Below are 22070 nucleotides of genomic sequence, written 5' to 3' on the forward strand. Positions count from 1 at the left end.
TGTCCCTTGCTGAAATTATTCTGCAAAAATAGAGTTTAACCTTAGAATGGATAAAGTTTAGTCATTTGGATTAGGGAGCTAAAGTAATGTGTGGAAGCCCCTGTGTCAATGTTCTACCAATGTACATCATGCATTGTCCACTCCAGCTTCTTGATGGCTTAGTCTTCCCAGAAGACGGGCTCTTTGATATCCAGGAACTTCTCACAATACTTGTCTTTCTTCTTTAACAAGTATTGTGCACTGGTTTCTTATAATAAACGTGAATGCAGTGCATTATGGCGAGCATTTGAAAGATATTGCCAAGTGACTTCAGAGAGCTGAGGTGATGTAGCTGGTATGCAAAAATGTTAATTTTCAGATCTAAGTAATTACTGTTAGACAAAATGACAATAAATATGGTAAGATAGTGAGTGGACCTCTCCAGTGAAGTAATGAAGGTGTTTTGTCCAGCTACTAATTTCAGATTGTCATCAGTGTGTTGTTTTCTGTAGTCTTATGGGAAGAAAGAGACAGCATCCAATATGTTATTAGTTTTTCTTCATCAAGTCATTAAATATTTACTTTCACATGCCCTGTTCACAATTTTGCCTGTGCCAAGGCCTCCATTAAAAGTGCAGCGAGGTCTTAGTTCTGAAGAAGGGTAATTGGACCCAAAACATTAAGTCTAATTTCTCTCCACAGATGCTGCCAGACCTGCTGAGATTTTTCAGCAATTTCTGTTTTTTTTGTGGCATTAAAATCTTAGATGAATTATCTATGACATATGCATGACAGTCATTTAAATCTTTTAAAATAATGAGTGCTGATCGATTGCTCGCCTAGACCATTTTCCCATTTTCATCATTTTCAGTTTTTTTAAAGGCTGAACAAACACATTTTTCACAAATTCTAACACCATTATGTTTCCTGTGTTTATAACACCAATTTTTCTCAGGTTTAGCTGTAAAGATGATTAGCCAAAATTAAGTCACTACAAATGTTTGTAAGGAAAATCCAGTAAAACCTCTGAATGACATACTAGTCTGACTCATTCTACGTGCTTTAAAATGAGGCTACAATGTGTCCAGTATTGTATTTTCATTTCCAAGTATTGCTAATTTTTTTTTTAGTAATCTTTTCCTCTGGGTTGGAACTAAGTTTTATGGAGGAGTATGTAGGTCAGTAGTGCTTTGTTTCTTGAGCACTAGTTTACATTTATCCATTTTTCTGTACTCATATTTTACAAGAGTTGCTGAAAAGGTAATAGGTATTTAAACTAGCTAGCCTTGAGGTCTCTGGCAGAATCAGCACTAAAACAATCAGTGGGTGGAATCTCTCTTCAATGACCAAACACATCCAAATGATCTTATGAATTTCCACATGCTTTCTTCCAGTTGTGATTGTCATTCAGTAAACCTGCCTTCATAGGTGCTCACACTAAAATCCACTGATTTTAAATCAGTCTTAAACCCCCAAAAGGGATTACATTAATTTAATGTGTTGCCACTACCAAAGTTGACTCAGCTATATAAAGTAAATGTAGTACTGTATTGCAAATAAACAAAAAAATAGAAATTTCTGGAGAAACACAGCAGGTTTTTAATTTCAAAAATATACTTTATTCATAAAATTATTTTGATATCTATACAATTGATGATGCCATACATACATATACATTCCATTTCTTTACATATAGAGATCGGAATTAATAATTCGTATATACAAGTCTGTACATTGACCATCCAGATATTTTGCTGAGGCATCAGCAGAGCCCAACTACTGAGTGGGCCCCCTATTCTTCTTAGGCAGGCAGACCTTACACGGTGGTCATTCCCCACCACACCTTGGCGGCAGCTGCTCCAAGCTTCAGCGCATCCCTCAACACATAGTCCTGGACCTTGGAATATGCCAATCTGCAACACTAAGTTGGGGTCAACTCCTTCAGCTGGAAGATCAACCCGTTTCGGGCAGACCAAAAAGCGTCTTTGACCGAGTTGATAATCCTCCAGGCACAGTTGATGTTCATCTCGGTGTGCATCCCAGGGAAAAGACCGTAGATTACGGAGTCCCACGTCACTGAGCTGCTCAGGACGAACCTCGACAAACACCAATACATTCCTCTCCAGACTTCCTTTGCATAGGCACATGCCAGAAGGAGGTGTGTGACGGTCTCGTCACCTCCACAGCCGCTTTGGGGACAGCGTGCAGTGGGGCAGAGTGTCCAGCCGTCATAAAGGATCTCACTGGCAGAGCCCTTCTCACCACCAGCCAAGCCAAGTCTTGTGCTTGTTTGAAAGTTCTGGCAATGAGGCATACTGCCAAATTACTTTGACAGTCTGCCCAGAGAACTGCCCTCTCCTTTTCCTAAGGGTCTCAAGGACACTACGTGCTGACCACTTCCTGATGGACTTGTGGTCAAAGGTATTTTTCTTCATAAATTTTTCTACGAAGGACAGGTGATATGGAACAGTCCAACTACTTGCTGCGTTCCACGGCAGCGAGGCCAGGCCCATCCTTCGCAACATCGGGGACAGGTAGAACCTCAATACGTAGTGACACTTGGTGTTTGCGTACCGGGGATCCACACACAGCTTGACACAGCCACACACAAAGATGGCCATCAGGGTGAGGGTGGCATTTAGTGTGTTTTTTCCCGCATTGCCCAGATCTTTATACGTGGTGTCCCTTCAGACCCGCTCCATCTTTGATCTCCACAAGAAGTGGAAGCTGGCTCGGATGACTGCGGCGGCACAGGTTCTGGGAATAGGCCAGACATGTGCCACATATAACAACACTGGCAGTACCTCACACCTGATGATAACGTTTTTTCCTGCGATGGAGAGCAACCATTGCTCCCATCTGCCTAGTTTTTGCCTCACTTTACTGATACGCTTCTCCCAAGACTTGGCGCACACCCCAGTCCCTCCAAACCAAATACCCAGCATCTTCAGACGGTCAGTCCTGATGGTGAAGGGGTTCGAGGATTGGTCAGCCCAGTTCCTGAAGAGCATGGCCTCGCTCTTGCCTCGGTTGACCTTGCCCCCCCCCCTTGGCCCGTTCGAACTGGTCACTTATGCACAAGAGTCTGTGGACAGACAGCGTATCCGAGCAGAAAATGGCGACATCATCCATGTACAGGGAAGCCTTAACCTGCAGGCCTCCGCTGCCAGGAATAGTCACCCCTCTCAGGCTTGCATCCTTCCTGATGGACTCGGCAAATGGCTCTATGCAGCACACAAACAAGGCAGGAGAGAGGAGGCATCTGACTGGGAAGCTATCTGATTCCCACCCTTCGATTGAGACTGCACTGACCAATGTTGGTGTAGAGCAGTCTGATCCAATTGCAGATACCCTCCCCAAAGCCCATTTTGGAGAGAACATCTCTCATATACGTATGTGATATCCTGTCAAAAGCTTTCTCCTGGTCCAGGCTGATGAGGCAGGTGCCCAACCCTCTGTCCTGCACATAGGTGATCATATCCCTGAGGAGTGCGAGACTCTCAGCAATCTTCCTGCCCAGTACAGCACAGGTTTGGTCAGGGTGGATAACCAATTCCAGAGCAGACCTGATCCGGTTGGCGATGACCTTTGCCAAGATTTTGTAATCTGCATTTAACAGTGAGATTGCAATTTCTGATTTCCTCCCGCTCCCCCTTCCGCTTGTAGATGAAGGTCATGATGCCTTTCCTCATGGATTCACTCATGGTACCTGCCAGAAGCATACTGACATATACCTCCAGCAGGTCCAGAATAAAGGGATGACTAGGGTAGGTATCGGTCCAGTCAAGGATAGTAGTGGGAAGTTGTGTGTGGAGGCGGAGGAGATTGGAGAGACATTAAATCAGTACTTTTCATCAGTATTCACTCAGGAACAGGACACTGTTGCTGATGTGAATATGGAATCACAAATAATTAGAATGGATGCCCTGGAAATATGCAGGGAAGAGGTTTTGGGAATATTGGAAAGGATGAATATAGATAAGTCTCCTGGGCCTGATGGCATTTACCCCAGGATCCTATGGGAAGCTAGGGAGGAGATAGCAGAGCCATTGGCCTGGATTTTTATGTCGTCATTGTCAATAGGAATAGTACCAGAGGACTGGAGGATAGCGAATGTGGTCCCATTGTTCAAGAAAGGGAGTAGGGATAGCCCTAGTAACTATAGGCCAGTGAGTCTGACTTCAGTGGTGGGCAAAGTCTTAGAGAGAATGGTAAGGGATAAGATTTATGAACATCTGGGTAGGAATAACGTCATCAGGGATAGCCAGCATGGTTTTGTGAAGGGCAGGTCGTGCCTCACAAACCTTATTGAGTTCTTTGAGAAGGTGACTAAGGAAGTGGATGAGGGTAAAGCAGTAGATGTTGTGTATATGGATTTTAGTAAGGCGTTCGATAAGGTTCCCCATGGTAGGCTAATGCTAAAACTTCGGAGGTATGGCATTGAGGATACATTAGAGGTTTGGATTAGGAATTGGCTGGCTGGAAGGAGACAGAGGGTAGTAGTTGATGGATTATGTTCATCTTGGAGCGCAGTTACTAGCGGTGTACCTCAAGGATCTGTTTTGGGACCATTGCTTTTTGTTATATTTATAAATGATCTAGAGGAAGGACTTGAAAGCTGGGTAAGCAAGTTTGCGGATGACACAAAAGTCGGTGGAGTTGTGGATAGTGAGGAAGGAAGTGGTAGGTTACAGCGGGATATAGATAAGTTGCAGAGCTGGGCGGAAATGTGGCAAATGGAATTCAATGTAGCTAAGTGCGAAGTCGTTCACTTTGGTAGGGATAACAAGATGATGGATTACTGGGCTAATGGTAGGCTACTTGGTAGTGTGGATGAGCAGAGGGATCTTGGTGTCCATGTACACAGATCTCTGAAAGTTGCCACCCAGGTAAATAGTGCTGTGAGGAAGGCATATGGTGTACTGGGCTTTATTGGCAGAGGAATTGAGTTCCGGAGTCCTGAGGTCATGTTGCAGTTGTATAAGACTCTGGTGAGGCCTCATCTGGAGTATTGTGTGCAGTTTTGGTCGCCATACTATAGGAAGGATGTGGAAGCTTTAGAACGAGTGCAGAGGAGGTTTACCAGGATGTTGCCTGGAATGGTAGGAAAATCTTATGAGGAAAGGCTGAGGCACTTGGGGCTGTTCTCATTGGAGAAGAGAAGGTTTAGGGGAGATCTGATAGAAGTGTATAAGATGATTAGGGGTTTAGATAGGGTAGATACTAAGAACCTTTTACCGCTAATGGAGTCAGGTGTTACTAGGGGACATAGCTTTAAATTAAGGGGTGGTAGGTATAGGACAGATGTTAGGGGTAGATTCTTCACACAGCGGGTTGTGAGTTCATGGAATGCCCTGCCCGTATCAGTGGTGAACTCTCCTTCTTTATGGTCATTTAAGCGGGCATTGGATAGGCATTTGCAAGTTATTGGGCTAGTATAGGTTAGGTGGGATTCGGTCGGCGCAACATCGAGGGCCGAAGGGCCTGTACTGCGCTGTATCCTTCTATGTTCTATGTTCTATGTCCTGGCCAATCAAGTCCCACAGGGCAGAATAGAGCTCAACCGGTAAGCCATCGATTCTGAGAGTTTTATTCTTTCCAAAGGACTCGAGGGCCTTGGTCAGTTCATCCAGAGATAGCAGCTGGTCCAGCCTCTCTCCTGTTCTGTCATCTAAGACCTCCGTGATAGAGGACAGGAACGACTGGGATGCCATGCTGTCGGTTGACTTGGCATCATACAGACTGGCATAGAAAGATTTGCTGATCCTTATGACGTCAGCCTGAGATGGCGTTACCGAGCCATCTTCTTCCTTCAGGCTGCTGAGCATGGAGCTCTCTTTGTGCACCTTCTGGAAGAAGAAACGTGAGCACATCTCGTCCTACTCCACGGAGTGGACCCTGGACCGTAAGATTATCTTGGAGGCCTCCGAGCCAAAGAGCGAGGCCTGCTGGCCCTTCACCTCCTGGAGGTCCTCCGTGACATCGACTGCAGCAGGAGCAGGTTCTGCATACTTTCCTGGAGCTGGGACAGTTTTCCCCTCCTCTCTCTCATCTCCTGAACACCTTTGAGGATGAAGAACCTATTGTTGTTCCCTTTTAGTGTTTCCCACCAGTCCGGTGGAGACTCAAAGGTGGGCTTCACGGTTCTCCAACCTGTGTAGTCCCTCTTGAGCTCCTCAGTGTTTCCCAGGGTCAACAGCTTGGTGTTCAGCTTCCACATTCCCTTGCCAGCACATTACTTGTCCTGTAGGTGGCAGTCGGCCAGCAGGAGGCAGTGGTTAGAAAAGAACACCAGCTTGACGTCAGTGGATCTGACCAAGAATGTTCGGACACAACCAGGTAATCTATCCTTGAGCAGATAGACCCGTCTGCCCTTGACCAGGTGTATCTACGCTGCGATCCATCTGCACGGGTGCAGCAGACGTGCAGCTTGGCATCTTTGACCGTTTCCATCAGGACTCTGGACATGGTGTCCAGTTTACTGTCCCCCCCTCCAGATTGTCCATCTGTATCAATGATACAGTTGAAGTCTCTGGCCAGAATGACTGGCCTGGAAGTAGCCAACAACAGTGGAAGCTGCTGCAGGAGGGCCAACCGTTAACTCTTACCTGTTGGGGCATACACGTTAATCAGTCTCAGGGGAGCGATTCTGTGCATGACGTCAGCGACTAGAAGGAGCCCACCCACCACCTCCTTAACTTCGGAAATGGTGAAGTTGCCTCCTCGCAACAGGATATCCAGGCCGGAGGCGCGGCTGTCGTTGTCCCCCCGACCAAACTGATGGCCCATGGGCCCACGAGCTTGACCATCTCCTGTAGCTGCTGAGGTGCAGTATCCCACACTCCTGCAGAAACAGAACATTGGCTTTAACGTTGGCTAGGAAGGCCAGCGTAGAGACACATTGCGTAGCAGATTTAATGCTACGCACATTAATACTGGCAATTTTTACGCCCATTTTAACAGTTTATGAGGTTACCAGTGTCCATTTGCTGTTGGTCCAGCCTCTCTGGGGTAGGTATCTGCATTCCTTGGTGAACACGAACTGCTGGACACTCTGAGGGCTGAGGTAGCTGTCTGGCTCCAAGCTGCAAGCATTTCCCTGCTCTGGTGTCTTCAGGTCGGGACCAGGGTTCACACAGTCCCGTTATCTGTCTGACAATGGGGCTGTCAGAGGATTGCTGCTCCCAGTTATCTGGAGCTGTGGGGCAGTGGGTACCTCCTGGTTCTCACCGGGTGGGGGGTGGTCTTTACCAGCCCCCTCAGAGGGTTCGTCATTTCCTGTTTGGGGGTGCTGCCCTCCTTTCTCCCTGCGGCACTCTGTCTCTTCCTTTGGTGACGATCCTCCTTACGCCCATCCTCACCATCTGAAGAGCTGGCTGTATCCTCCTCATGTAGGTGTCATTTCCCCCTTTGCTGGGTGGCTTTGGGGACCTGGCCAGGTTTCCACTTCCTGGTTTTTACAAGAATCCAGTCCTCTGCCTCCTTGGTTTGCTCCTCCTCCATTTCCTCCATCTATCCTGTGGGAGCTTGGATTGGCTGCTGCACCTCCCCACTGGCTGCCATCTGCTCCACTCCATCCTTCTGGGTGCCCCCAGACACCATTTCCCTGATGGTTTGTGGTACCTTGCTGGCCTTTTGCAGTCCACAGCTCGCATTGCCATCTCCAGCCATCTGTGCATAGGTGGTGGCCCCTTGTCTTGGGCAGGCCTTGTACACGTGGCCCACCACTCCGCACAGATTGCAATTCTTGCAGTTTCGACAAATGGTGACCTTACAGTCCACCACCATGTGGCCTGACCTCCCGCAGGTTCGGCACACTTTTGGCTGCCCTGCATACATCATGTACCCTCTACTCCCTCCGATTGCAAAGCTGGAGGTTGGGTGGAGGATGTTCCCACTGGCATCGACCCTGACAGTTATCCTGACCTGCCGTTTGCTGGTCCAGATCCCGAAAGGGTTGACCACATCGGTGCTTTCTCCCTCAACCTGGACGTACCTTCTCAGGAAGGTCAGAATGTCAGTTGCTGGGACGTGGGGGTTGTACATATGAATCGTAACCACCCGACTCCTCTGTGCAGGAAGCACACACAGCGGGACTGCCGACAAGATGGAGAACAGAGGCTCCCATTCCTTCTCCTTGAAGACCTTCAGGAGCTGCTCACACTGCTTCACACTCCTGAAGGTCACATTGAAATAGCCTGTCCCAGTACACGTCTGCTGCACCGAACCCGCAGCACTCCAGTAGAATCTTCTTGATGAATACCCTCCGATCGACCAGTGTACGTCCTTTACCTTCTTCACAGTCACCCTGACTGTGTTGCGAATGCCCTGGCCTGGGCTGCAGATGCCATAGCTCTGAGGTTGGCTGGTCCCTGAATTGGTGTGAGGCCGAAGCCAGCATAAAGATCCACCAAGAGCAGGTCAGCACAACCAAACGATCCTCCAACATCCAATCACGATCCAGCGATGATCTTCACTAGCTCTGATGACTCGAAGCTCCACTCTTGATCCTGATATCTCCCCTACCAGGTAAGCTGCTTGGAATCCACAGCACTCAAGCAGCATCCTCTTTATGAGCACTGTCCGATCGACAGGTGTATGCTCCTCCATCTTCTTCAAGTCAGCGGGCAGCTGCTGAGGCCATAGCTCCTAGGTTAGCTGGTCCCTGAATTGGCCTTAGGCCGAAGCCAGCATGAAGATCCACCAAGAGCAGGTCAGCACAACCAAATGATCCTCCAACGCCTAAACACTATCCAGCGATGATCAACTAGCTCTGATGACTCTCAACTTGACACCTGTTCTGATAAGAACAGACACTTGATCTTAGCCAAAAGGCCGAGAAACAGGTAAAGCACCATTGATGAAGAGAAATCAGAGTTATGTTTTGAGTCCAATGTCCCTTCTTCAGAATGATGGAAACTAAGAAAAGATGGTATTTATGCTGATGTCAGAAAATGGGGAGACAGAAGTAAGAGGGAACCCAGAGAGAGTATTAGAGATAAAAGGTTCGGCAGACAAAGGGATTGTTGATAATAAGCCAGGAAAGAAAATAAGCTTGATGGGTGATAATGGGGAGATATTAGTTGTTGAAAATGGGTTGGCTGAGCTGAAAACAAACCCTGGCATGACAGAATCTGAAGTGTGGGATAAGCAATAGATGTGGAAGGAGGTGATCATGCTCTAAAATTGTTAAACTCGATGTTGAGTCTTGAAGGCTGTAAGGTTCCCAAGGAGAGGAGGTTTTGTTCATCTAGTTTGAGTTAAGCCTCACTGGAGTACTGCAGTAGGCCTGGGACAGAAATGCAGACATGGCAATATGACAGTGTGGTGCTGGAAAAGCACAGCAAGTCAAGTAGCATCCGAGGTGCAGGAGAATCAACGTTTCAGGCATGAGCCCTTCATCAGGAATGAGGCTTGTGAACCAGAGGGTGTAGAGAGATAAATGGAAGGGGGGTGGGGCTGGGGGAAGATAGCTGAGAGTGCGGTAGGTAGATGAAAGTGGAGGTGACGTTGATAGGTCGGAGAGGAAGGTGGAGTGGATAGATGGGAAGGAAAATGGACAGATAGGACCCCCTACAAACAGATGGGATTAATGTGGATTTCACCAGTTTCCTCATTTCCCCTCCCCCCATATTATCCCAGATCTAACCTTTCAACTCGACACTGCCCTCTTGACCTGCCAAAGTGTTGATTCTCCTGCTCCTTGGATGCTGCCTGACCTGCTGTGCTTTTCCAGCACCACACTCTCAACTCTGATCTCAAGCATCTGCAGTCCTCACTTTCTTCTCATGGCAATATGACAGTATGTTGCAGGCAGGTGCCTGGAAGTTCAGGATTATTTTTACAGATCTAATGTAGGTGTTCCACAAAGCAGTTTCCCAGGTTGTCTCCCCAGTGCAGAGGAGACTAACTTGTGAGCAGCGAATACAGAGGACTAGACTGAATGGAGTGCAGGTAAATCGCTGCTACCTAGAAGGTGTGTCTGGGGTCTTAGATAGTGAGAACAGAGGAGGTAAATGGGCAAGTGTTGCACCTTCTGCAATTGCATGACAATTGTTAGGAATGATGGAAGAGTAGACCAGGATGTCCCAGAGGGACTGGTCCTTGAGAGTGCTGACAAGGGAGGGAGGGGGAATGTGTCTGGCAGTGGTGGAAATGGCAGCTTATGATCTTTAGGATGCAGAGACTGTTGGGTGGCAAATGAGGAGTGGGGCTGTATAATTATTGTGGCAGGGAAGAGAAGTAGTGAGGGCAAAAGCATGGGAAATGGGTCAGACAGAACTAAGGGTCCCGTCAACCACAGTAGTGGGGAACCCTTGTTTGAACAAAAAGGTGAACATTTCTGAGGGCCCCTTGTGGCATCATCAGAACAGATGTAATGTAGTCAGAGAAACTGGGAGAATAGAATGGAGTCCTGACAAGAGGTAAGGTGTGTGGATGGTTAGTCAGTGGATTTGTCATGGATATTGGTGTGATAATTGATAAATACCATCTTTCCTAGCTGCTGTCTGTTCTGAAGAAAGGTCACTGGACTCGGAATGTTAGTACTGTTTTCTCTTCACAGATACTACCACACCTGCTGCATTTCTCCAGTAATTTGTTTTTGTTTATTTCAGATCTCCAGCATCCATAGTTCTTCATTTTATTTTTACCAATGGATTATTGTTGTGTTCAAGGAAACTGTATCACACACCCTTGCTCCATTCTCAATCATTACCCCTATTTCTTACCAGTGTGTATACTATGACAATAGCAACTTGATAGTTGTGACCATGGTATATTATTCCTACTCCTTCAGTACTATATGTAATTATGCAAGGGTGTTTCTGTGGGGTAAGGTGTGACAAGAGAGAAGGTACATATTCTGATTGATGAGAATCTCTGTTTTAGCTATAGAGATCAATGTTGATCATCTTTGATCGTTGTGACTCCAATCGCATAATTCTAACACAGTTCTAATGCATAACAATGAAAGCTTATAAAACTCAATGAAGTGAAAGTGTCAGACAATTCACAGCCATTTTTACATAAACATTCAACAATATGCTGATAATTTTAACTGGTGTAAACAAAAACTATTATTAATCAATGTTTTATTACTATTTCCCGAATCTTCACATTACTCTTGTACATGTTTCTAATGCAAAGAAGTAAATTAGATTTTGTTATGCTTTTCCATACAGTGAAATAAAATGTCTGAGAAACTGAAACAGTGCAGGGAAGATCTAGCGGCTGCTCTGGACCGAGCTCTGGAGGACAACATTGTATCTCCTGTGTTCTCTTCAGATCCTGAGTGGCTTGAGTCAGGAAGGTTACTACAACCAAACGCTGGTGCATTCATTAACCATCCCATTGCTAGAATGTATCCACCTTTCAATTCGCCACATCTCACGCAGCCAGTTCTGCAAGTATTATCTGAGAGAGGACCATATTACTGTGTGCCTGCAGAACTTGCCCTGATGGATTGCAATAACATTTCCTTTAAAGTAAAACGGCTTGTTTTTGGAAATGCGGAAGGCTTAGTGCTGAATGCTAATGTTCCAGTGCTTGATGGTCTCTTTGAAAATGGTTGTGAGAACACAGATAATTTAACACAAGAATATATCAGGTATTGAATAACAAAGCTAGGAATTGTAAACTTTTCTGGCGTTGATCGTACATCTTCCCATCTCACATTCACAAAATGATGTCTCAACGCATTTTAGCATACAGAGAAATGGATAACATGAGCAAACAGTAGTGATAGCAAAGCTAGGACAAGAAAACCACGAGGAGACCAGCTCCTGGAAGGATCTGATTAGACAAGGGTAAAAAAATTCCAACAGTATGATTATAGTAAATAAGTGGTTGTCAAGTTTAGATTGGAAAGTCAAAGGTTAAAAGTCTTCTATGAAAGGACAGATTGATGTGTGCTCCAGGACGAGTTTGTAAAGGTTAGGTGGGTTGAGGTCGTACTGCAATTGAAAACAATAGTAATTTTGAAATTCAAGTACAGTATACTGAGTATACTAAGACAAGTGCAGTAGTATAGAGCTTCGGATAGGCTGTGTTTTCATGAATGAGACACTTTTGTTTGCAAGAACACAGGATGTAACGCTTTATAGAAGTTGAGTTTTCACAAAAAATTGAAGCAGAAAGTGAGCTTGTGAAACAAATAGGGATTTCAAGTTTTGAAGTAAGGAAGGTATGAAACAGGGTGTCAGCAACGCAAGAGGAAAATATTAGCAAATACGGAGATATCATGGAGATAGAATAAAGCAGCCTTCATAATGGGACAAATGATTAAAGGGAGATAAGTGCAGAATCAAGCAATGCACCAAGATTCCACACCTTCTGAATACCTAATGTTGATGTGGTAGTTAGATCATTGGGGTCATTCCAAGAAGCACCGAAATGTTGCCAAGAGACAAACTCTTGGTCATGCTGATATTTAGCAAGAGGAGATTTTAACTCATACAAAAAAGCTAGCAGTTTGGAAAAGGAGAGGTAAGAACATTAGAGGGTACTGCAAGCAATGTAGGATTTAAGTTAGGTTACAGCGTGAAACTAGAAAGAAATCTTGGTATTGAACTGAGGAAAGACAGCCAAAGAGGATCCGCTGGTCTATGGCATCAAAAGGAAAAGGACAATTCATGCATTGGTCTTGGTCATTTAGATTTTGAGTTAGATTTTGTCAGTTCTTAAATCCCATTACTCATCTAAAAACTGGTGCTACTGCAATCGGGCAAGCATTAGGACCTTGGAAAGTGGCATTTTGCTGGGGCTGCCATCCAATTGAGGATGATAATTGCCACGGCTGAAGTTGTGTAATACGCAAGGCTGTATCTCAATATCAAGGAATCCTCCAAGATGTGTAAGATTTCCTGAGCATGACAACATATGATTTACGGACCTTAATACAAAATGCAGAATGCAGTAGATGTTTAATTTTTATTCTGTAAGTTAAGGAGACATGCATTTTATAATATATTGTCATTGTTTGAATGTTTAAATGTCCCTAATTGTGTGTTCTTTTTATATTATACTTTATTTTAATTATTGTTGATACTATGTTAAATTGCTTGTTTTATTTGTAATGTCAGAATTTTGCACCCATTGATATGATCTTTCAATAAAACAATTATCCATCCAAGCCAGAGTCAGACAAGAACCCCCAACAAACATTGCTTCCAGGGGAAGTGCCTTTTTAGATCAAGGAACATTCATCAAGGATGGCACTACCCCTGCCCATTATGACTGTAGAGGTGGGAAGTGGCTTTTAATTGGGTCTCTAAGTGACCACCTAGTAGCTGAAGTGCTAAGATTTTGTAATTGGTAATATGCTATGGCAGGAGGAAGATCCCAGACTCTTTTTCGTGTGCAGCCTTCCCAATGCACCAACACTTCACCCTCAGCTTGCTGGTAAACAACTGCAAAATGTCGGCCTGATATTTGTGATTTGAATTAACAGTGTTGGTACTGTGTGGTGAGCAAAAAATAGTGTTGACCAACTCAGATAAGCATTATTTTTCTCATACATTCATTTAAATTTGAAAAATGCATGTCCTTTTTCCAAAGTTCTTCACAAGAAGCCAACAATTATGCATGTCTAGAAGCACAGGGAAATAGCTCTCCAAGCAATTCATGTGAGGAACTGACCAAGAATCTTCTGGAAGTTATAGGTAATTGCTGTCTATTGCCAGAATTGCTCCATTATTTAAGTAACACTCATCAAAATTAGGTTATTTGAATATTAGTATATAAAAACTATTCCCAAGGGTGTCCTTCGTACAGTATTTTAATTAAAATTAGCAACTGTCAACATATCAAACTGTAACATTTCATACCAATTCAATCAGAAAAGTAATATTTCAAAGCATAAGAGACGAAAAAATGGTAAGACCATGTTGCAAGTAGGCCAAACACTGAATGCATTTGGACAACTTTATATCCATGATTGTGAACCTTGAGTACTTTGTACAGGCTTTGTACAACACCAAACACCTCAAGACTTTGACATTGTTATGATAAAATTGACAAAATATTATGGCAAACAATATTTGTAATGGTAAAAAGAGAAATGCTTCTCTTCCATGTTTTGTAGGACACCATTACAAACTTGAGAAATAGGTTATATTGAATTTAGCCAATCTACCTAGTCATTGTTTCCTCTTCAGTAAAAACAAGGACTGCTGATGCTGGAAACCAGATTCTAGATTAGAGTGGTGCTGGAAAAGCACAGCAGTTCAGGCAGCATCCGAGGAGCAGTAAAATCGACGTTTTGGGCAAAAGCCCTTCATCAGGAGTCCTGATGAAGGGCTTTTGCCCGAAACGTCGATTTTACTGCTCCTTGAATGCTGCCTGAACTGCTGTGCTTTTCCAGAACCACTCTAATCTAGAATATTATTTCCTCTTTGCCTGGCTATTCTTAAATAGTGGAGTGACAATATCAAGAAACATACTGTTCACATACCACTCACTCTTGCAGATGTACTGCAGTGATGCCAACTGCTGCTCAAATTCCAAAATTGGAATCCTCCAGGTAATGACATTTTCTGAACAAGAGGTTGTCCAGGACAGAGAAATGTCCTGGTGTTCTCTCGTGGCAAGACATAAGTCTTAAATGGGACAAAGGTGCTGTGCCTCTCTCATTTTATTAGACTAACTGAATTTAGCAACAATAAATTAACAACTCAGTTTCTTTTTTAAAGCTTTAGTGTTTAGTCTTGGGAACAGTGTATCCAGTTCTACACCTTGTCCATTAAAACCACTTTTCCAACTTTCCCCAAGTTTCTTAGTCACTGCAGTTCAAATCATACTAACCTGCCTTAATAAAAACAAATGAATTTCACTTTATATTGGAACAGTACATTTTAGTCAAAGTATTGTTTTCAAGTTATAGATTCAAGATATGGTTGTCTTATCTTGAAAATGTGTTAATTTAAAGATGTTTATGTAACCTGTAATGTTAAAATCCCAGCTGATGATACAACTGGACAAGTCAGATCGCAGAATTAAACCTGGCAGGATAGCCCAAATGTACTTTTAAAATTTTTATCAACCTCACGTTTAGTCACTGAAACATAGTGCATACACAAGGCTGCAGAATTTTTAACAACATAATAGTGGTTTATTTCGCAAAATAAGAAATACATTTTCAAAAGCTCTCTCAATGTAGTCCACAGTTAGTTTGAAAATTTTGTTTTGCTGAGTGTTAACATCTTTCTATTTCTCAATTCCATTTAGAATGTCAAATCCAGATAAATGGCACCTCTCTATCATACCTTAAAGTGCACATAACTGATTCTCTCTAGTTTCTTGCCTGTAAACTGTGGAATCTTCTTACATGCATATTCACAAAATTGTGAGCTTAAGATTTCCTACATGCTAATAACCTGCAGATTTCTAACTAATTTCTCTTGCTTTGGAAGCTGCACAAATTAAATTTCTGCTGAGGAACTTTATTTCCTGAAATACTCTGAAAACTTCCTTTCTGGGAGAGAAACTATCCTTCACCCTCTTCGTAGCTGTGGTTAATCCTTTAGTCAATAATGCTTTACGCCTACCCTTATTGATCCCTTTTCTATCTTTTACACTGGCAACAGGGAGACAACATACCATCCTGGAATCCGGTGACAGCCATGGAATTTCCTTATTGCTATACTCTTCCATTATTCTTCCTCCCTCTGTATAGGAGCCACCCACAGTCTCACTAATTGGTTCTGACTGCATTCTCCCAACAAACTACATCCTCACCAGTATCCAAAATACCAATCAGTAAGCACAAAAGACTCAGAAGACTCCTACACTGCTTGGACTGCCTAGCAATCACTCATTATCTCAATACATGTACACCTCTGTCAGTCATGATATGACCTAAACATTCTATCCGCATAGTCTTCTGGCTTGCAGAAACACAACAGTAACTTGAACGGCACCTCTGCTTCTAAAATCCAGAGTTCAAGGTTGTGCAGCCCGTGGCATATGATGTGTCCATGACTTGTAAACTCAACTTGGTAGAGGTGACCTGGCATCCCATAACCTATTAGACTACTTATTAAAATTAGAACAATAGAAAGATTTGCCAGTAGTTACCAATCAGATTCTTCCTTGGACCAATGTAATTTGTACCAAGATCTCCCAATGCATACAGCCCAGTGAGAGCACTGTTTTCAGTCTCTTAGTCTGCTCTGCCCTTGCATTGTTTACAACCACACCCAACCCCCTTCCATCATCAGCTCAGATCAGTTCCTGAAGAAGGGCTTATGCCCGAAACGCCGATTCTCCTGTTCCTTGGATGCTGCCTGACCTCCCACGCATTTCCAGCAACACATTTTCAGCTCTGATCTCCAGCATCTGCAGTCCTCACTTTCTCCCCTTCCATCATCACCCAGCATTAATGAATGACTCACTGCAGAGTCTTTCAGTATCTTTATTACTTTACATCCTTGATGTAGAATATATGAAAACACCTCTTCTTTTGAGTAAAATGTTCAAAGCCTCCAGTGGTCTGATTCTCTTTATAATTACAGGAAGAAGAATCTTCTTGACTGTCCATAGCCATCTCTCCCTACAAAGTAAATTCTAAGGAAACATTCTCTTTGTACTGCAGCTATAGTTTTAATATCAATTTCCTTTCCTGCAGTCCACTGTTATGAAGGTTCCTTGGACATTCCTGCTCTGCAATTGATTTCCCATTTAGCTTCCAGCAATTGGCTTTGGTATGTATAGTTTTATTACAATGGAACCATGTTATTTATATTACTTTTTATTTCTGGATTTTCTCCTTTATTACTTCAGCATTCTTCTGTTTGTGCTCTAATACTAGTACCTTCTCCATCCTGCAAAGTTTCTATACCTCCAAGTTCCTGGTGAACTCCCATGTAACCATTTCCCTACACATAACTGTTTGTGTGAAATATCAAAGGTGTCTACTAAAACTGCTCCTTCTCAGATCTTTGACACAATGCTCATCTAAATAGGTTTTTGGATTTGCAGGAATGCAGTTTCTGATTTCTTCTGTAGTCGTAACTTCCTTTTAAATTCTCAAAATTTGTTCCAACTTTGATGATTGAAATCACTGAGCCTACAACATTTAGATTTCTCTTGCGAATTTAGACATCTAATTGTTCTTTATCTTGTAGTTCTAAGTTTTAATTGATAAGTTTCAGTGATGGGCTTATAAACATTGAGTAAGGGGTTTTTGTGCTACAGTGATAATATAGCACAAGGAGCCAGTAAGGCCTTAGTTCAAATTCCATTTGTTCCAGAATTGTGTATTAACACATCTGAACAATTTGATGAAAACAAAACACTTTCATAATCTTTAGTTTGTCTTTCTGAAAAATGTACACACACAGTCATAGCCGTACCTGTCATAACCTTTTATTACATTAAGGTCTAAACAAGATTTGGCTACCTTGCTGCCCAGCTAGGTTTTCAAGTTAGGGGAAATACCGCGGTAAAGACAAGCCAGGGAACTATAGACCGTGAGCCTGACCTCAGTGGTGGGCAAGTTGTTGGAGGGAATCCTGAAGGACAGGATGTACATGTATTTGGAGAGGCAAGGACTGATTCGGGATAGTCAACATGGCTTTGTGCATGGGAAATCGTGTCTCACAAACTTGAGTTTTTTGAAGATGTAACAAAGATTGATGAGGGCAGCGCAGTAGATGTGATCTATATGGACTTCAGTAAGGCGTTTGAAAAGTTCCCCATAGGAGATGAATTAGCAAAGCTAGATCTCATGGAATACAAGGAAAACGAGCCATTTGGATACAGAACTGGCTCAAAGGTAGAAGACAGAGGATGGTGGTGGAGGGTTGTTTTTCAGACTGGAGGAATGTGACCAATGGAGTGCTACAAGGATCGGTGCTGAGTCCTATACTTTTTGTCATTTACATAAATGATTTGGATGCGAGCATAAGAGGTACAGTTAGTAAGTTTGCAGATGACACCAAAATTGGAGGTGTAGTGGACAGCGAAGAGGGTTACCTCAGATTACAACAGGATCTGGACCAGATGGGCCAATGGGCTGAGGAGTGGCAGGTGGAGTTTAATTCAGATAAATGTGAGGTGCTGCATTTTGGGAAAGCAAATCTTAGCAGGACTTACACACTTAATGGTAAGGTCCTAGGGAGTGTTGCTGAACAAAGAGACTTTGGAGTGCAGGTTCATAGCTCCTTGAAAGTGGAGTCGCAGGTAGATAGGATAGTGAAGAAGGCGTTTGATATGCTTTCCTTTATTGGTCAGAGTATTGAGTACAGGAGGTGGGAAGTCATGTTGCGGCTGTACAGGACATTGGTTAGGCCACTGTTGGAATATTAACTATAGGAAAGATGTTGTGAAACTTGAAAGGGTTCAGAAAAGATTTACAAGGATGTTGCCAGGGTTGGAGGATCTGAGCTACAGGGAGAGGCTGAACAGGCTGGGGCTGTTTTCCCTGGAGCATCGGAGGTTGAGGGGTGACCTTGTAGAGGTTTACAAAATTATGAGGGGCATGGATAGGATAAATAGGCAAAGTCTTTTCCCTGGGGTGGGGGAGTCCAGAACTAGAGGGCATAGGTTTAGGGTAAGCGGGGAAAGATATAAAAGAGACCTAAGGGGCAACTTTTTCACGCAGGGGGTGGTATGCGTATGGAATGAACTGCCAGAGGAAGTGGTGGAGGCTGGTACAAATGTAATATTTAAGAGACGTTTGGTTGGGTATATGAATAGGAAGGGTTTGGAGGGATATGAGCCGAGTGCTGGCAGGTGGGACTAGATTGGGTTGGGATATCTGGTCGGCATGGACGGGTTGGACCGAAGGGTTTGTGTCCTTGCTGTACATCTATCTCTATGACTCTATAACTTCATCTTCCATATATGTAGGTACTTAGTGCAGATTTTTAATTAAATCCATCAATAGAATCTGAATCATCCTCCAAGATACTACCTCTTCTTTTAACCATTTCGCTGACAAAGTCATATTGTCTGGTTTGTCTTTCTCTTTAAAGTTTACTCTTTCTTAGTTCCATTTCCTGTTCCATTGCTCTTTTCATTTTCTTCTTTTTTACTTCTAAATCAAGACTTCTCATTTCTCTTTCCTCTGTTTTTCAATTCTAACTATATCTTAGTAAATTTGAGCTGTGACATCTCAATTTCAGGCTACCCTTTTCGAATGTTGGTAATCATTTTCAGCATCTGTTCCTTGTAAAGACCCTGATTTTAAATCTGCTTCCAATTTATCTGTTAACTCTCTAAGTTTAGTCTTAGTCAAATATTTCACTGTTACATTTTCTACTTTCAGGAAACACCTAGCAATATTCAAAGCCATTTTAAAAATATAATCCACGCAAAAAACAATAAACATCACAACACTTCCAATTAATATCCAGCATTTCCACAAATGCATGTGTTTAAGAGGAATGAAATTTCCCCTTAAATTAATAAAATCCCTACTCGTTTTGATTCTGGTTGATAGTACTTCTGGACAAATCATATCCTAGAGTAAAAGCTGACTTTATGGATTTTTTTTTCAATTTTAGTTAATGTGATGGTCAGATCCTGAAACAGAGCAAACAAAGCAATAGAGAATTTGTAATAACAGAATTTTAATAATAAAATAAATACAAATCCAGCTATCTAAATATTAACTGTTAAAAAAATCTTAAAACACAGCACCATTTATAGAAATTCAAATTCAGAGAAGTGACCCTATGTCAAAACTTTAAGTTCTACCGAACTGATTCTTCCAAGTTTCTTTCCTGTGAACTGTAGTCTTCTCAAATGAACACCCTCAAAACTGGGAGCTTAAACTTTCTCAGCTTCTGATAATTTGCAAATTTCTAACCAAACTTTCAAGACATGGAAACCACTAATTAAACTTATGCTGATATAACTTATTTCCTGAGCTGATCTGAAAAATTCCCTTCTAGGAAAGAAGCTATTCTTCATTCTAACTCAAATGAGGTTCTTCAAAATTGCCATAAAACCATTCCACCTTTAGGTTTTCTAAACTCAACTCAATTGTTGATTTTTCTTCACTGAAAACAAATTAATGCACTCAATGTATACTCTGTCATAAACCCAACAGCCCAAACATCATAAAGGCAAAGTATTGTGGATGGTGGAAATTTGAAATTAAAACAGAAAGAGTCATATATGGGCTCAAAATATTAACTCTATTTATCTCTCTCCACAGATACTGCCAGACCTGAGTTTCTCTAGCACTTAGTTGTTATCTCAGCATAAATATTGTATTCTGTTAACACTACAGAGATTCATGATCAATCTGTTCTTTGGCACAAACTGGATTAAATCACTGTTCCTGAAGAACTGTCTGACCGTTTTTAAAAAAAAGATCCTTCACAAAAATAACCAGCACCTCTGTGCCACTATTTTGAAATTCAACTTTTAAAAATGATTTATATATCTATATCATGTCTTTCATCACAGTAGGGCAGCTTTGATGACTTGTTTCACTGTTTTACTCCTGCACTTAACTGATGCCTTGTATTTTAAGAAAGCACCAGTATGCGAACACTTGAAGCCTTGGCAGGAAAACTGGAACCTTTCAGTGAATCCTGTCTATCTCCTTCTCAATCGGCTGGGTCCATTTCTGCAGAAGACACTCTAGCCCTATTTTTTGCGGATCCACCATATAGCCCAATAAAGAAAGAGCCACATACTGGAAAATACAGAGTCTCAGATGATGACAACCTGATTAATATTGTCTTGGATTTGGAGGAAGACTACAACTTGGTGAAAAAGTTATGAATATAAATAACTATAATATAAATATAAAGTGACCTGTTAAGGGGCTTAGCATACCCCAATATTGTACCTGGTCTTGAAGTTAAGAGAATACCCTATTTAAAATTGTCTTCCAGTTAGAATACTTGCTCAGCTTTTTGCAGGAGCATAAATATCTACTGAAAGAACCAAATAAATTGAATGACTTTCAAAAGTAAATAATGGTAGTGGAGAATATTGGAGTGAGATTGAAAAAAAAGGATTACCATTTGGCTTTTGACTAATGCTTTGCTTGTTAAAAAACAAATAAAAAGGTTAAGTACAGCTGCAAATTTGCATTCTGTTTGCATTGAGGATAGAACAGAATACAAAAAATACTTGGTTCTGATTGTTTTATGAAATATAAGCCTTGACCCATACCTTATGTAGAGATGGTTTCTCATTGATAACTAATACCTCTGAAATAAATCTAGGTATGTCACAAGTTATTCAGCAATTCACTACTATTTCGCTTAATTTGTTGGCAGCTCAATGAGAGATGAGAAGTTTTAATTTTTAAGTAATCCAAGCTTAGTATGACAGTGAGCACACATCTATTTTTAAAAACACTGACAAATGTATTAATTGCACTATATATTAAATATCACATAATATGTTCCAGAGAAGACTGTAAATATGTATACATTTCCATATGCTGAATGAATAGTTTTGTGAATAAACAATATTGGTCAAACATGCAGGATCATATGATAAGTTATTTCCCAAGCGCTAGATTATTTCCTAACCAGTAAACAAACATTTATCCTTTCAATAAACATAAAACATAACAAGAATTCACAGTAATGCATAATTTGCATTAAAGAAAAAAAGCATAATTTGTGTCAAAGTAACCAGTGCCAGGGTAGTTCTGTTTTTATCAGGACAGTTTTATTTAAAGAGAGCCCTTTCCGCTGGTTGTGGTGTAACATGTTAGTCTTTTACAAGATTCAAGTGCTCTTTGGTTAACCTTTCAAAAAGCACCATCATATAGTAAAATGCTTCACATTACAGATGCTTGCTTCACAAGAATCAGTGCAGGGTCCTCTTTTAGGTATATGGAGAACATCTGCGTCTTTTTCGTTTGCAAGCAGCGCATTTCTAAAACAAGGAAAAGACTTATTAGAATACAATGAAAACAATGTAGAGAATCCATTGACAGGATTTTATAGATCCTATCTGTAAATTTCCCGAATGAATCTTCCTTCTGTCCCCAGTGTGTCCACAATTTAACAGGAAATGGACACCGTTGCTGCAATTGAGACCCTCAAGCAGTCAACTCCTGGCTAATGCTGAAGTATTGGGAGAAGTTCAGGAGCAAAGATAGGATGGGGGAGCAGTTA

General features: G+C 42.2%; 1 protein-coding gene across 1 annotated transcript; it reads left to right on the forward strand.

The window, feature by feature from the left end:
* The first annotated feature begins 11171 nt into the window (after window positions 1-11171).
* On the forward strand, window positions 11172-20715 carry LOC132822454 (uncharacterized protein C3orf62 homolog). The gene is made up of 3 exons (XM_060835832.1): window positions 11172-11587; window positions 13537-13640; window positions 20462-20715. Exons 1-3 carry the CDS (start codon window positions 11172-11174, stop codon window positions 20713-20715), a joined length of 774 nt encoding a protein of 257 aa, XP_060691815.1.
* Window positions 20716-22070: the final 1355 nt, after the last annotated feature.

Source organism: Hemiscyllium ocellatum, chromosome 14 (genome assembly GCF_020745735.1).
Source record: "Hemiscyllium ocellatum isolate sHemOce1 chromosome 14, sHemOce1.pat.X.cur, whole genome shotgun sequence".
Lineage (NCBI taxonomy): Eukaryota > Metazoa > Chordata > Chondrichthyes > Orectolobiformes > Hemiscylliidae > Hemiscyllium > Hemiscyllium ocellatum.

Bases quoted from the DNA above. Each gene is read 5' to 3' on its own strand.
- LOC132822454 (XM_060835832.1), top strand. From the start codon at position 11,172: ATGTCTGAGAAACTGAAACAGTGCAGGGAAGATCTAGCGGCTGCTCTG. The intron at 11,588-13,536 runs GTATTGAATAAC...CTTTTTCCAAAG, and splicing joins TTAACACAAGAATATATCAG to TTCTTCACAAGAAGCCAACA. The intron at 13,641-20,461 runs GTAATTGCTGTC...TTGTATTTTAAG, and splicing joins GAATCTTCTGGAAGTTATAG to AAAGCACCAGTATGCGAACA.